Raw genomic sequence first — 16,630 nt, forward strand, 5'->3', positions numbered from 1 at the left:
TAGGAAGGTCAAAGAAATCATTTTTTTAATAGAATTTCAATGCTTGACAAAGTTATATCACCAACACTTTTGTAATGTACAAGTGAAGTAATAAAAAGCAGAAGTCCAAAAATACTGTGAGAATGCACTGGCTGACTTGAGACGGTCTCTCAGTCATCGTCAGACAGCTCCAGGTCCTCCACCACATCCTCGTCTCCCTCCGCCAGCTTTATCAGAGCAGAGGACGACAGTGGCTGAGGAGCCTTGGATCCCTCTTCATCCTCATCATCATCTGGAACACAGAGAGGAAAGGCTTCTTACTCAGGTGATAGACATTCTATGGTTAGATTTGAATAATTCCTGTTTATGAAAAAGTAAAGTTGTTTTTTAAATTTGGGACAGTTACATATTTTGTTAATTTTATTGTGATGAAAAGACTTTTAAAGCCCCTCCAATTAAGAGTGAGCCTTTCTTTTAAAGTGCACTTAGCCACTACTAATGAAGGAAAGAAAATAGACGAGTAAACTAATTGACGCTTGTGCAAAAGTTTTAGGCACCATCATGAGTCTGTGCTTAGTGAGCCCTTATCCTCACAGCGGTTAAATGATTCATAATATTCAGTTTATTGTCAAATATTACAAATAATAGCAGCAAACTCTTAGTTGAGTAAATAGGGAATATTTGTCATGTCAGTTGAACAATAAATTAATTGTTAAACTACTTTTATATTAAAGTTTGAGTGATCACATTTACTCCATTTGACAAACTTCATGTTTTCATGAAATATATCCACACACAAAATGAATCAATACACAAAATAATAAAACACAGAGCAAAAGATTATGTAAAAACAATTGTTAGTGCTTTCATTATTCTTGATTTTTTTTTTTTTTTGACATTGATGTCTGACACCAACCTGAGTCTCCTCCCTCCATTCCTTCATCATCGCTCATATCAGACAGGTCAAGATCATCATCATCCGACCCACGGCTGCCCTTTTTACCTGGGAAAGAGACGGGAAAAATGATTCCACTGCATTGACTTTTGTCTAGTGTTACTTTGTTCAGACATTTTTATGTTTGCGTCGTTGCGTCGCTGATTTCTGAGGACTTTGGAGACACAGAATCAGAGGCAGCTCAAAGTGTATATTTCCTCCTGAGATGGAACTGAGAGTTGATTACAGACGCCGCGGCTGCTGCTGCTGCACAAACAGCCATGACAGTTTACTACTGGCAATTTCAGACATCGTATGCTCAAGGCCTAAATATAGCAAATGGCAGGTTCCACAGCTACGATGATGGGAGAGTTGGTGTGTGTTTGTGTGTGCGGCAGAGAAGTTGGGACTTTATCTGAAATTGTATTTTGCCGTGTGTGCATGCGCGCATGCTGTGTAGCCGAAGGGACAACCGGGGTCCATGGGCTTTGAAGTTGAGGTGTGATGAGAGGCTGGGGGCGTGGAGGAGAGAGAGGCAAAACAGAGCTGCTTCCTCTGTCTGCTCTACTGTGAACGTACGTACGCACACACACACACGCGCGCACACCTATTAAAACACAAGTCATTTCCCTTCCTATCTGAATATAAAGATGACAAACATGCTCTTGCTCGCCCCCGTTCTTTGTTGCTCACGCGGTGCGGAGCAGACTTCAGAAGTACCTCAAAGTTTGCCCCCAAATGACCTGGAAGACTTATTACTCCCACACACTGACACACGCACTGAAAACTTGAAATCATCAGGCCCCTACTCTCAAACTCCCCCTCTTTCCGGGAGTGTGTTAGACCACAAAGCGCTTTGGTGAGCTGCCCAAAAGCTTTGGGCTTTTTCAAGACTGGACGACAAGGTGGTGGGTGTGCCTTTGTGAGCCATCATTGAGATGTGCATGTGTGTGTGTGCAGGACAAGCGGGGGCAGCTGGTTGAGGCCCACAGAGCCAGAGGGAGAGAGAGAGCGAGAGCAGTAGATTGAAAGCAGCAGAGGGGGAGAGAGAGGAGTGGGAGCGGCCACCTCTGGCTGTTACACTGGGCTGGTTTGAATTAAGAACCCCCGCTGGGATCCAAGCCTGTACTTCCGGTCGGGGGTTCCAGTTCATGTATGTGCAGGAGGGGTGATGAACAAGAGGTGTGTGTGTGTGTGTGTGTGTGTGTGTGTGTGTGTGTGTGTGTGTGTGTGTGTGTGTGTGTGTGTGTGTGTGTGTGTGTGTGTGTGTGTGTGTGTGTGTGTGTGTGTGTGTGTGTGTGTGTGTGTGTGTGTGTTATTTTTTTTGGGGGGGGGGGGCTGCTCTCCGCTTGCTGGAAGCTTGCCACCCGTTTGTGGGGACTCTCCCCACAATGAAGTCCAGATGCATAAAAAACAAAAACCCTGCCGCCCACTCCTTTGCTCTGTGACCTTGGGAAGGGCTTTTTAAGCTTGGAAGGCTGTGACCTACATACGACCCCGGGAGGACAAGACACAGACTTTAAGGGATAAAGAAGCTGATGGCTCCTCTTAGCCACGAAGGAACCAAACTATCTGATTAGCAAAGAGATTTTCTCCCGAGTTAGATCTGGGATTAATTTTCCGTTCCTCAAGAACGGCCCCGGTGGATGTTTTAATAACTCAGAGACTTGAGGCAAATGCTTTGCAGATCATCTGTTTCATGTAGCCAAAATATTTTGTCTCCCTTTATGGGACAGATACAGACAAAAATCATACTCACTGTCATCACCTCTTAACTTTGCTTTGAGAGGACCAGGTTATAAGAAAACACAGCCCCCTGGAGGCCAGGATGGGCGGTGCATCACAAACACATCAAAAACACAAAAACTTACCTTTAATCTTGAACCCTCTACCGTCACCGTCTTCTGATTCACTGTCAGACTCAAACAGATCCTTGAACTCTTTCTTGTCCTCTGCTTTCTTCTCCTGAATCTTCCTACGTTTGATCTCTGGGAGTTCCAGATCCTCCATCTTTAATAAAAGACACAGACAGCAGATTAAAACAAGTTTAAGTTAATGATGCTGATGCTCCGCAAAAAATTGCTGCCATTAAAAATGTTCCACTATATAGCATGACTTAAGGCGGAATTCTTGGAAATGCCGACATTATAAACCTTTTCTAGCTTCATGATGATTTTAATGAGATGAGGTGACTGTTTGTGTTTAGTTTTTGGTTGTTGTTGGATAGTTACCCTCTCTTTGCCAGAGATCTCTAGCTGGATCTCCTTCTCCCTCAGCTTCTTCCACTGGGTGTAGTACTTGCTGAGAGGAGTCCCCTCCTCCTTGAGCTGCTTCTCCCAGGCCGCCTGACGCAGAATAGGAGATTAAAATCTTGGTTGAATGAATCTTTATAGAAGAAGCCGATCAGTGCCTTAGTTTATTGATAAACATGGGTATCCTGTATGTTAGTTCATTTTTAAATTTCTTGGGCCTTTTCGCAGGTTGTTTAAGGTCTCGAAACTGATCCCAGTACAAGCAACTTTGCACTGCAACTTTAGGTGATTTGACCACGAGAAAAACGGACGCACAAGACAGTGATGAGAGTAAGAAGATGGAAAAACAGACAGAATGAAGATGCCTGAAAGGGGGAGACCGGTAGATCGTATCCAGTCTTCCCCTAAAGGTATTTGTGGATGATATTGATTAGGCCCAATAATATCTGACCAACAAATCTAATAGAGTGAACAGACCTTGGCCTCCTGCACCTGTTACCTTATCACATTTACCAGTTTGCTGTGTGGCTATTAGGTTGGGTGACATGTACACCCAAGAAAAAAGCAAAAAAGACAAAGAAAGGAAAATGGAAAAGCTAATTCTGAATTCAGCCTACACTCAGACAAACAAAAACAAAAAAATTCCACAGGAGAGACGACAACAACAGACACCCTTGTGACCTGAATTAATTAGGCTAGCTCTCAGTTTGGGTGACATGTCAGTGGGGGGATGGTGGCCAGAGGGGGGCCGTGGCCTTTTCCACAGCAGCAGCAGGGCTGTCCCCTCTCTTTTCGCCTGCGGTGACACCTCTACCACGATGCCAGGGAGTGGATGCCATGGCGACAGCCTCCGCTGAGCAGAGAGTCGTGGCGACAGGGGCTGGCGCTGCAGCAGTGCCGTGCTGTCTGTTGTACTTTGTTCTCTCTCTCTCACACACACACACACACATGCACGCACACACACACACACACACACACACACACACACACACACACACACACCGACATACACATAAAGGCACAGGCGCCTCTGGTTCAAAAGCCCATAAGAGCTTCCAATAATCACAGGGTTGTTCTTAACCTGGCTTTGGGTTTACACAGGGAGGTGTTATCAGTCGCTGCCTGTAGGAGTCGTCGGTCAGGACTGTGACCAACAGAAACATCTCAGGTCGCACTGTTCGTCAACCACAGAGACGTTTTTTATACACTAACTGGGACACATGCTTCTTGAGATCATTCAGGTGAGACAGCACCTACATTAAAGCCAAATGAAGCAGGCTTCAATACAAATTAAATAAATAATAAACATATTAATAACTTGTACTGTCCATATGTGATTTCCAAGTCCAGTGGAGAGAGCTGGCTGATTGTTGAATATTATTAACACCCAACAAACCAACCAGAGCAGCTGGCATCATCTCGCCAAAAGCTGGCAAGCTGACAACCGACTCCTCCTCATTAGGTTTGATTAATGAGGGATTATTGGACGATTTTCTTTTTCAGATTAATTCATTTACAATCTCGGTTTGTTGCCGATTATATTCGGGTTACAGTTACTATTACTTTTACTTTTGAGGTCTCACCTGTGCATAAAATGAGTGATTCAATATTTTTAGCAAATAGAGTACATTGTTAAGTGTCGAAGACCAAATGAATTGCAAAAATCAAATGCTTGGATTGCTCTGGACTTTCGATGTGTGATTATATCTGGCGTCCGTTCAAAAACTCGTCATCTTTTAGATATATAGTGTATTTTGGCCAGGTGATTCCTTAGGTAAGTTGTGTTCTGGCCACCCTAGTGGCGGATTTTTGCCTCACAAGTATTGCAGCGAGTACTGTCTGCATGGAATTTGCCACACTTGCGACAGCTTTTGGCACACGGTTGCCCTGCTGCACTGAGACCTCAACAAGCTGCAGGGGTAATGACGTAATATCATTAGTCTCGCTCCCTCTCTTTCTTTTTATACTCTGTCACTCTCTCACCCTGATGTGCTCTCAGGTCCCAAAATTTGCCATCATTTGTTTTAACATGGATTGGTACTCGGCAGTACCCATGTAAAACGTATCGTCTTCTGTACCCAACACCATTTACAACGCTTTCCCATTTTAAAACTGCCTAGATACGTTATTTTATTACATTTTGGCAGGTTTTGACTGACAGACCAGCATTTACAACTCATTTTCAAATTTGTCGAAAGCCGTTTAGTTTAGTTCATAAAAACGTAATATTAAAAAAAAACAAAGGAAAACAACTTCAAGAGGCAACTGAAGAATAACAAGTGTGTAGAAAAAGGTAAAATCACATTTCTGGAAAGGCGGTCTGTAAATTCAGAACAAGACAGGCTTCCCCTGCCTCTTTCTCACACTCACACTCACACACACACACACACACACGCACTCTCACACACGCACTCACACACACGCACTCACACACACACACTCACCACAGCGGCAGCGTCGGCCACTCCGAAGGCGGCCTTCTGTCTCCGTCCTGTGATGTGGCTGCTGTTCTCCTGTACCTTCTCCAGCAGCTGGCGCACCGGCTTGCAGTAATTGGCCACTTTGCATTCCTTCAGGAACGCTTTCAGCTGCAGGGACATGGGGGGGGGGGGGGGGGGGTTATGATAAAGAAGGAACCAGTGTAAAGGATCATTCAGTCTGCCTATACTGTATATTCAGGCAAAGCAGAGGAGGATTTGTGGTCGTTTGTCCTAAGGGGAGCAGATTCGGCCTGGCAAGACGTGAACCAGATCTTGAGTCATCTATTCAGGGAAGATTTTAACTCTGGGATTGATGCTCAGTGTCAGCATCTCCTCATGAGTCAAAAGTGAAGAGTGTTTCTTTAACACCTTTAGCGTGCCCGGAAAAACTGTGTTGATATGAGGAAGTCAAGTCAATTCAAGTCACAGATCTCGATCACAGGTTCCAGGATAAATGGACAGGTTGTTGTTACCTGAATGATGGTGGGTAGGGCGAGTTCTGGGAAGCCAATGGTGCTGGCTTGAGTGTGGAAGTATTCCAGTATCAGGTCATACAGCTGTTCAATCAGTCCGTCCTAAAAATTCACAAACAAAATTCAGGCTCGACACAGAAGTGTAAAATTTCAATTAATCATTGTTGTCTTTGCTGTTTCACTACATTCAGTGAAAAATTACTTAAGTCAACGCAGTTAAAAATGAACTGTGGTGACAGCTTAGCCGAGCCCAGCCCGTTTCAGACCTCTGCCCACATTTCCAACTTGTTTGGCATTCGGATAGATTTGTGGTGTTGTGTTTACTGACAGACATTTTTTAACCAGCTGGAGAGGCGTTAACACCGTTGAAGGCAAGATTAAGAATGAAATTTCATCTCCCCTATAAAGTTACATTCACAAAAAACTGAAAAACGGTGACGATTGTGGATGAGACATGGTTTTATGAGTTAATCAAAGTCCATAGCAACTCTTAAAATCAACATATTTCGTTGATCGGTGTGAAAAAAAAGCGCTCCGAGCAACTGCCATGTCCACAACTACCTAAAAAAGGCGTTAGCGGGGCAGATTCGCAACTCGCTACAGATCGCTCGGGGCAAGAGCAAAACAAGATCATTCTCCCTTCCAAACAGATCAGCAAGCATGGAGTCAGACTGAGAGAAATTAAATGACAATTCAGTCCGATTATGAGGCTAAGCATGGTCTAGCTGCCATGCAGTCCATCACTTGAATTTTGTCACTCAGGCTTAGAGAATTCAGATTACCAAGTAGAGCCATATACAAAAAAATAACTCTGATCAAAATATTACCAGTGAGCCGCTTGAAACCATCGTGTCAAACCTTTGCCACAAGTGTTACTAACTGACAAGAAGAATATTACTTAAAACCAATTCATACATTCCATATCTGTGTCCACAAGGGTCTGCTTTGGTCCACGTGATGCAAGAGTCATAATTCGCTCATGATCACGCGGACATCCATGCGGACTCAAAGATTTGTGATCGCACAGACTGTATGCATTATAGTTTTGTATAGAGGTTGCGTGAGGAGATCTATATCAATACCCACATTTATTTAATTCTTCTTTGACATAATACTAAAAAAGCCAAATGGCACCAAACTCCTGACGTGGAAGAGCGCAGACACTTGGGAGAGGTAAAACTGTCTGCGGTCATGAATGGAATTTTTTTAGATAGAGACAGATATGGGAAAGCCAAGAAAAAGCTGCTTCTTGATTTTTATTGTGGCTGGCAAACATTGTTGTTGTGCATCACTGCCACGAACTGGACTGGAGTGTAGATCGGAACGCCAGACGTACACGGGCCCTCAGTTGTAGTATGAATGGAACCGCATGTGCGTCTGTGCGACCAAACTCAAGTCCACAGCTGCCCAAGGACGTGGAGAGTATGTCTCAACCTTTAGCTTTTCTTCAACCTTCTTTTTTTGTCTAACAAGCACAAATGCTAGATCAAAAAAAAAAAATCAAATAAAAGTGACCTGAGCAAGCCAATGGCAGTTCTGCAATCTCCATGTAGCTGCTACAGGAAGTTACCATTTAAAGTTGTGCCCGTCAGAAAAGAAATGACCCTATATGTTTTTACAGAGCCATAGCTCAAACTTTAGGTGCATATATATTATTATATACAGTATAAGTACATTTTTAATTGATTCACATCATGTAAAAACCCAGTTGGCTCGAGTAAATGAAAATCAGCTTAGAAGAATCTTTGTGAAAAAGTTTAAAATAACTGCGTCACATCAGATCAATATTTGGTTACGTCTATTGTGGGTCTACGAGGCAGGGGTTCGTGGCAGCTGCCCAGGTGACCGGAGTGAAAACAGCCCTAGCAGGCGGAGTGCGGGGGATTATCCCAGAAGGCCGTGCTGCAATCCTCTTGGCTGCAGCTCTGAGCGTGGTGACTCCGGGCCAGTTTTAGAGCCCTGACAAGGCTTTCAACGCTGCCCTAAATCCCCTCCTGTACACACGCAGACTAACACACGGTGCCATGGAGTAACATGAAAGTAACATTAACTAAGACCTAAACCACTCATCAGATCAGCTACTGCGCCTTCTCAGAGCAACAAAGACTCTGCACAGATACAAAGCACAATACAAGCGCCACACACTGGATATTCTCTATCCTAAGTTCAGAGAATCTGTCCTCACTAGTGGTGGATTAAAAACAGTGATACGTACCTTGTAGGCTTTCTCCATCAGGTTGACTTTGCCAAGCTTCAGGATGACCGCAAAGTTGATGGGTTTCTTGCTCATTCGCCCGGGCTTCTTGTTAAAGTCCACTTGTTGGAAGATCTATATGGCAAAAACAGAAGCATGTGTAATACACATCATGTTCAGAGAACAGATCAGTAAATGGACCCAGAACCAAAAGCAAAATAGCAAACATTTTTGTTAATTGCTCTCAATTATTATTATTATTATATTTATCATACTTAACAGAACCAGTTTCCACACTCCACATGATCAAATTGTTGTCCCAGTTATCCAATCAAGATAAACCTCATACTGAAGGAATCTTTTGAAAAGGTCAACTTGATGGCCCACACAGGTCAAAACCAATAAGCCATGTAACTAATAATGGATAAAGTATTAAGACTCGAACTATTCTGAAATCAGCCTTTTTATGCCTCCGTGTGAGCAACAGCCCTGGTCAGAGGCATTATGTCTTTGGGTTGCCCGTCCAATGGCTTCAAATTTGAGACAAATATTCTAAGACTCAACAATGAACTGATGAGATTTTGGTGTCCAAAGGTCAAGGTCACTGCGACCTCACTTCCGTATCATTCTTGTGAACGTGATATATCAGGAACACCAGTTGGGAATTTCACAACAGAAAAGTCCCCTTGGACTCATCAAAGGTCAAGGTCACTGTGACCATAACTTAATAATCATAATGATAATTTATTAATTTAAAACACATCTAAATGGACTAAAAATTAAGTGGTGACATTTTAATATATACTAAGAGTCAAAGGTCAACTTCACAGTGACATCACAGTGTTCTGCGAAAAATACTTCACACATTATTCAATGCCATAACTTGGGTACAGAGGAGGAGATTGTTATCCTTTTTCCTACAAATGTAGTTATGAATTTAATAAATCTATATATTCCTTCACAAATTCAACATAAGTAACCAAAGAAAACGGCTACAATATATGTGCTGAGCTTTATTTTGATATTAGTCCTTTAACATACAGCAGTTAGTGAGATGACACATTTCTATCTTAGTCTGTGAAAGTACATTCTAGCCAACGTGTGGGCTTTCCGTCTACAAGCTTTAGCTTTCACATCTGCCCACAAGTAGATTTTTTGCCCTGTATTTGTATATAAATCTATTTCTGACACCCTGTATCTCTGTGTATTTCTGTGCGTGAGCGTGCGTGCGTGCGTATGTGTGGCCGTTAATGTGCTCAGTGTGTGAAGCAGAGCAACGCTCCTGGCCGGTGCTGTCTGTACAAACATAGGATGTGGTGGCGGTCTGCGGGGGAGCCAGGGGGAAGTGGGAAGGCATGGGCCAACCCTGATGCATGCACATGCAGACACACATGCACGCATGCATGCACGTACACACACACAGCCACTGAAGCAGGAAGCTCCAAATCATGCACCCCCCTCGGAGATGCGAGAACACACACAGGCACAGACTCAGGAGGAAGGGGCTGCTTCTGCTGCTCTAATTAAAACAGTAGCAGCATACCTCCGCTTGCCTTTAACAAGGGGAACAGTAAAGGAGAAAAAACACAGGAAATATAATGCGTCACAAATAAACCCAGCGTGCTGCTCCGAGTGTATGTGCAGGGAAAAAAGAGGTGGGGAGTAGGCCTAGGCAGAGAGGATGTGGTGTGCACTACATGTTAGGACCAGAGTTTAAACCACAACCGTGCTTTTATCAGGTCGGTCAAACTGCTGCAAACCCCCACACACGCACGCACAAACACACACTCTCCCAGCAGGCCGAGCTAGTCGCTGTCGCTAGCACACGGCTCTCCTCCGGCGAGCCACAACACAACCCAACACCACGCACAAACGCTAAAACACATTCGCACACAAACAGCACACACTCACCACACAGTCACGTGCTTAACACCTGACCCAGAGAAATGTTGTCAGTTGGTGACTTGCGATTGGTTTGATAAAAAAAGGTCTCTCACGCATGCACGCACGCGCGCGCACACACACACACACACACGCACCGATGTGTTTCCTCCTGAGCGCCTTCAGTTGTGGCCGTTGAGACCAAAATGTATTTTATACCCCGCTGATGTTTTTCCACAGCAAACCACCAATGGAACATTTCACCACCTCTACCTTTCCACTGTTTCCATTTGTAACAGAGTTAACCAACTGACTGCTGTAGATTCCTGCATCGTTCATAACCGCTTGAGGTGGTCAGGTATGTGTGGTGAATTGGTATATGAAGGACTTCAGATTAGAACTTGACCTTCTACTTAACTCTTGTCAAGCTTCACTGGTCCTGTCAGACCCACGTGGTGGTTACATGTCTTACCTCCAACAGGAAAGGCAGCACAGGCACAAATGTGTTGGTGCTGCTCGACAGCAGGGTGAGGGCTCTGCAACAGTGCATCCTCAGAGGGTAATATTTTGATGAGGGCACCAGTCTGTTCAGAAGGAGAAAACAGTGGTCAATGTCTCCACCTGCTGTTGGTTTAGTATATAGGACATGGTGGGTTCACACAAATAACACATTGTTATAATAGTGCATTTGAAATGTATGCCAGGCAGCAGCTTGAAGTTTCTTTGCTACAATTACGAGAGGCAACAAATGATCAACAAATGACTCACATTTGACTTTTGGGGGATGACACGACCACTGCTGTATATAAATCCAAAACTCATGTAACTATGAATGAAAAATGTATTGTGTGCATACAAAAGCTTGAGCTGCAACATTTAATCGATTACCAAATTAGTCAACCACTATTTTGATAATCGATTAATAGGTTCAAGTATTTTTTTTTTTTTTTAAGTCAAAATTCTCTGATTTCAGCTTCTTAAATGTGAATATTTTCTGGTTTCTCTGCTCCTCTATCACAGTAAATACTAAATATCTTTGGTGTGTGAACAAAACAAAATATCATCTCAGGGTTTGGGAAACACGATCGACATTTTTCACCATTTTGTGACATTTTATGAACCAAACAACTAATCGATTAATCGAGAAAATAATCAAAAGATTAATCGATTATGATGACCATTTACGAGTATATGAGTAGTGGTGTAAACAGGAAGCAGATCATCTACTCTGCAGTTTGTAACTTAGCTACAGAATATACTACAATCATGAAATATTTATAGTGGACAGTAAGAGCAGGGTTTTCTCCTCGGGACTGATGATGAGGTGAAACTAGTATTTACAATAAGTATTTAAAACGTTTAGCATTTTCCGCTGGTAGACGAGTCGTGACTGATAGGGAAGCGAAGGCAGGTGACAGTGTCGTCGTTTCCAAACGCCTCTTTTTTTGCCCGTCCATATTACAACTCAGCTGCGAGCAGCGTTTTCAACTTTCTCAGTTTTAATGCAGGGTTTTTAGGTGCTTAAATCTACTCACTTGATGGTGCCAATTATGACCTGGCAGAGTGGATAGATGAGAGGTTGGAGGACATCACTGGGGTGCAAGGTGCTGAGCACGCGACACCAGAGGTACAGACAGTGGATGTACTGCCAGTTATACACCGACTGATATGTTTCCTACAGAACACACACAAGCAGAGTTAGTGTCTAATTACAGATGCTAAAAAATAAGCATGTGCTCATTTTTGCATTGTGCCGTACATATGAGAACAAAATCAAGCAGAGTCCAAAACTTCATGATGGTGTAAACATGAACAGACTAGAAAGTAGCTTTGTGCTACTAATCCTTAAAATCAATCATTATAAAACGACTGTCTTCCTATATCTGTCCCCGTTCCATCTAGGTGAACATTTCAAATACTGTATATGTCCCACTCATAAAAGCTTCAAAAGAACAAAAGCAGACCATCTACATAATCACACATTCAAAACCCAACCTTTTTCTTCATGGTCATGGCGTTTCTCAGGTGGATGGCCAGCTGTCGGATGTAAATAAAGGTGTGCTGGTAAGTGGCCTGTGTGTCCAGTGAGTACATCTCTGTTAGAGTTCGTTGCATGAAATTGATCATGGGCAGCGCATTGGGAGAGGTGAACTTGCAGTTTTGTACGTAGGAAATGTACATTTGCTGCAAAGAATTAGAAGAAATGAAAATACATAAGTCAACACTAATTGGTACTGGTTATACAGTGACAAGAAAAAGTTTGAGTGTGGTATGACCTAGATTTCTGCTTTCAATGGTCATGAAATATAATCCAAGGGGAAAAAAAGTGCTTAAGCTAACAACACAAGAAAATATTATATTTAATAATATTTCTTCTACTGATCATTAGGTGGTGAACTGCAAACCTGACATTATCCTGTGGATAAACTTGGGAACTTATTTTCCCCTTGATAAGGGAAGCTGTCCAGGTCTAGAGGCAGCACAGAAGCACTGACCCTTCTTCACCTTCGAGACAATGTTTTTATGTTGGTATGCAGTATGTTCCCTTTTTACACTATGCAAAGTGCTGCATGTTCCTCTCAAATAATCCAACCTTAGTTTTATCAGTCAACAAAACATTTACCCAGTAGTGTCATGGTGCTCGTTCATGTCCTGCCATGGACACTATGCTATATGCAACCATGCACCATGATTTGTATGAGGTAGACTCCTGAACAGAGATGTTAACCAGTGAATCCTTTAAGCTTTTAGTTATCTCTCTTTTTTCTCTTTAAATACCCACAATGATAAGCCTACCTTGAGAATGGGGTTAAGATATGTGTCCTGCTTGTGTCTGCAGATTTTGTTGAGCGCCAGGAAGGCGAGAACTCGGCTTGTTTCCTCCCCTGTGCTCCACTGCTTCAGCAGTTGCTAGATACAGAGAAAAATAAAAACACATTTAGAGAATAAATCCCAGAGAGTCAAATTCCATGCCTGCCTATGGCGACTTATGTCCTACCTTGACCAGATGGCGACACTGTTTGGGTAGACAAAGGTAATAAGGCACGAGTTGGTTGGCGTGACGCAGGACAGCGCTGATGACTGTAGCCTCTGTTAGACAGGATAACAGCTACAGGTGCATAGAGGGAGACAACAGAGCTATTAGAGGAAAACAAGAAAATAACACATGGATGTTTTCAGGACTCAAATGAAGATGAGGAGATAACTATTTGTTTTACTTCATTAATCATACATATCATTGTCCTCATCTCATTATTTAATTGTATTGTCCTCGACACTATATCAATAATGTTCATGTGAAGTTATAATTTACAATCAAACATTCTAAAAAACACCCAATCAAATACTTCCTTGACTCTTTCTACTGTATATCATGATGTTTACATTGCAGGGACACATGCAGAGCCAGTGAAGTGAAACGAAAAACCAACCTGAACTACTCCACTGACATACATCTTGATGTCAATATGATTCTTTTGCCACTTTGGACTAGACGATGGTAGCACTAACCTGAGAACAAAACAGACCCCAGAATGAGAAGTGACCAACGTTTCTACTGCTACATTGAAGGTCAAGAGGTGAAATCAGCAGGTGTAACATGCACTTCATACTTTTTCTGGTCTTTATCTGGCTTTAGGTGGAGCATCCTCTGCATGGCCACGTAAATATCTCTAATACAGAACAGGACCAAGGAGTTGAACACTGCAGAGCAGACAGAAAAAGGATTATGTATGCAAATTTACAGGGAGTGCAACATGTTGTGTTCTATCAAGCAAGTATCTATAACTCATAATAAATAGCCATGCTTGTGATACAACAATGGGAGGAATCAAACGACCCATGATGTGTAATTTTAAAAATCTGTAATCAGAACATTATCAGGCACTCTTCGTGTTTGCTGTATTAAATGTATATCAGAGGAATAAATATTTTGGGTGAGGCATGAATGTCAGCTGTACAAAAACAGCCTATCCCTACACCTTGCCCAACTTGAAACACGAAATATTTGAGTATGCACAATTAAGGCTTTGGCAATGTAACTAAAATACTGTTTGGTAATACAATTTTATTTGTTAATATATGTGTATATATGCAAATATTGTTGACCTTTACAGTAACTGTTTCCCCTTGTTTTGTGAAATGCTACTGACAGCAATGCGGGGAACACACATTATTGAAATATAATTGAATTTGGATTTTCCACAGCAATACTCTTACAAAAATTATGTCAAAAAAAAAATGGTACAGCTTCAATTCACGTTTAAGTATTTCCAGTTAAAATGGCCGGACCTACCTGAACTGTCAGCCACCTTGTATCGACACTGACCCCCTCCTTCGCCCTTTGTGGTAGCTACAGCTGCCTTAAAGGCCTGCGTAACTTCTCTGAAGAGACGAGGGGTGGGTTCCTTCTTCATCGCAGCTTTCCACTCTTCAATCATTTTGTCTGTGACTTTGATGGTCTCCACTGATTTCTTGGATTTCTTCGAACCTTCCTCGTCGTCTCCATCTTCCTCACCGGAGCTGGCCTCCTACAAGTAAATCATGCAGGTATGAAGATCTGTGTTTTCCAACAGAGCTCACTATGAACACAGAGAGACACGAGCAGGTGGCCTACCTCCAGCGCAGACGGCAATTTGTGGTACTTTTTTTCCTCCTCATTGTCAGAGCTGTCGCTGTCGTCAAAGTTCAGCAGTGTTTGGTCGTTGTCTTGCAGAAACTTGTAGAACTCGGGGTCTTTATTCTTTAACCTGGACAGCTGATCCTTGTGCTCAGAGGCCTTACCTGCCTTCTTTTCATCACTGTAGAGAAAGAGGACAACAACAAAAGTTATGCAGCTTGAGGCAACGATGATGTTGGAACGATCACAACAGTGACAAGAGTCAATGTCTTGACTTACGTCTCGGGAGATGCAGAGTTCACATCTTTATTTTTGTTCTTTTTCTTGAGTCCGTTCTGTTTTGGGGTCTCTTCTTCTGGTTCATCTTCACCTGCAGAGTCAAACCCTGACAGCAGGAACTCATCCACACTCAGGTCTTCTAATTTTCTACAACAACAAAAAGAGCAGTTGAAATAAGTTGGCCTACATGCGGGAGGAACGTTAAATGACGAATGCTCTACAGTTTCCACCGTCAATTCAAACGTTTTGGAGTTTAGTCCTTATATCTAAAGTTAGCTAGCTGAATATACCCTGCTCATATTCGTATATTGTCCAGTCACAACAAAGAGTGAACAGACTGAACGACGATGTAAAGATAAACCACTTACAAGAACCCACGACACTACGCTAGCTTGAAGAGCTAGCTAAGGCAGTGTCGTTCACGATGCTAGCTAGGCTAAAACGAGTCTATGAAACACCAGCAATCCACCACCAACCTGTTTGAAAACAGTTTAACTTAAAAAAGCAACACAAATTTGCCATTGGAACACAACATAAACGACACAAAGTAAAGAAGATGCACACACACCTTTTCTGTTTCGCTGCCATGCTGGATTCAAAACGTGACACCGCTGAGCCTCATTACCCACAATGCCCCGGTGCAAAACGTAGGAATTGGTTTTACGGTTCATGGGCAGTGCGCGCAGTTAGTGTTTACAAACGTAATAAAGGAACATTTCCTTTTTTTTTGTCCAGTAACACGAGCATAGTTTGCTTTTTGATAATGAGTGAAAACGTTGAATATACTCATTGTTAAAAGTAACAAAATCAACATTGATAAAAGAAAAGTGGGCGAACACACCAAACTCGAAGTTTCACTGTCCAAGAGCTGTGCCTACGCGGGCGAGCGGTGTTTTGATGCTCCACGTGAGGTTTCAATTAAATGATCGGCTGCACCGGAGTCTCCGGTCCGGAGACCAGCAGAGGGAATATTTTACTTTTTACGTTTCCCCCCCGAAACATTACACAGTCACAAAGCTGGACAAGCGGACAAACAGGAGGAAAACACCGCTGTCACGTCGACGACGACTAGTGGTGAGTAGGCTTACTGGTTTTAATTCGCTTGTAGAGGTAGAGCTAACGTTAGCTGATGTAGTCATCACGTACTTGGACACAAAGCCACAAACTGTGACTTACACAGTTGTGACTATTATTATGTTCTAATGTAATAAGTATAATTATACAGTTGTAGTTGTGATGTTGTTGTCAACTATGTATAATATAAATTACGTATGAATTGAAGAGTCGGTTAAGAGTCTGTCTGTTTCATTTTCATGTCCGGGCTCACCGTGGCAGGAGATGGTCCAGATTCTAGCCAATCGCCGTTTTACTAATCAAAACCCCGCCTTTCGGGGTAGCGCAAATGTATTTATCGAACGCACTTCCGGACTCTGACCAGATAAAAAAATGTGTGTGTGGGGGGGGGCGCTTAAGGTCGCCCGTGTCCCAAACAATAAACAAACATCCATTGTAACCCGTCGACATATGCGCTTATGAAACT

General features: G+C 42.7%; 2 protein-coding genes across 6 annotated transcripts in view; one reads left to right on the forward strand and one right to left on the reverse strand.

Annotated features, from left to right (window-relative positions):
• noc2l (NOC2-like nucleolar associated transcriptional repressor) lies at positions 1-15,832 on the reverse strand. 2 transcript variants are annotated; one of them, XM_035644061.2, is made up of 19 exons: positions 15,659-15,832; positions 15,091-15,237; positions 14,809-14,992; positions 14,488-14,722; positions 13,805-13,895; positions 13,625-13,703; positions 13,192-13,302; positions 12,990-13,103; positions 12,189-12,377; positions 11,729-11,868; positions 10,666-10,777; positions 8,334-8,447; positions 6,119-6,220; positions 5,610-5,753; positions 3,145-3,258; positions 2,785-2,923; positions 896-982; positions 537-542; positions 1-271 (listed from the first exon to the last, which is right to left on the reverse strand). In XM_035644061.2, the coding sequence occupies exons 1-19, from the start codon at positions 15,676-15,678 to the stop codon at positions 150-152; spliced, it is 2,250 nt and encodes a 749-aa protein (XP_035499954.1). In that variant the 5' UTR covers positions 15,679-15,832; the 3' UTR covers positions 1-149. The 2 variants fall into 2 exon arrangements, with proteins under 2 accessions (XP_035499954.1, XP_035499955.1); XM_035644062.2 differs by lacking the exon at positions 537-542.
• klhl17 (kelch-like family member 17) overlaps positions 15,821-16,630 on the forward strand; it is a 13,618-nt gene continuing 12,808 nt past the window's right edge. The window contains exon 1 of one of the 4 annotated variants that reach the window (XM_035644063.2): positions 15,821-16,164. In XM_035644063.2, the coding sequence (XP_035499956.1) occupies positions 15,988-16,164 (177 nt within the window). In that variant the 5' untranslated portion in view covers positions 15,821-15,987. The remainder of the gene's footprint in view (positions 16,165-16,630) is intronic. The other 3 variants (XM_035644065.2, XM_035644064.2, XM_035644067.2) reach the window with 3 other exon arrangements.

This window comes from Scophthalmus maximus, chromosome 3, assembly GCF_022379125.1.
Source record: "Scophthalmus maximus strain ysfricsl-2021 chromosome 3, ASM2237912v1, whole genome shotgun sequence".
NCBI classification, from domain to species: domain Eukaryota; kingdom Metazoa; phylum Chordata; class Actinopteri; order Pleuronectiformes; family Scophthalmidae; genus Scophthalmus; species Scophthalmus maximus.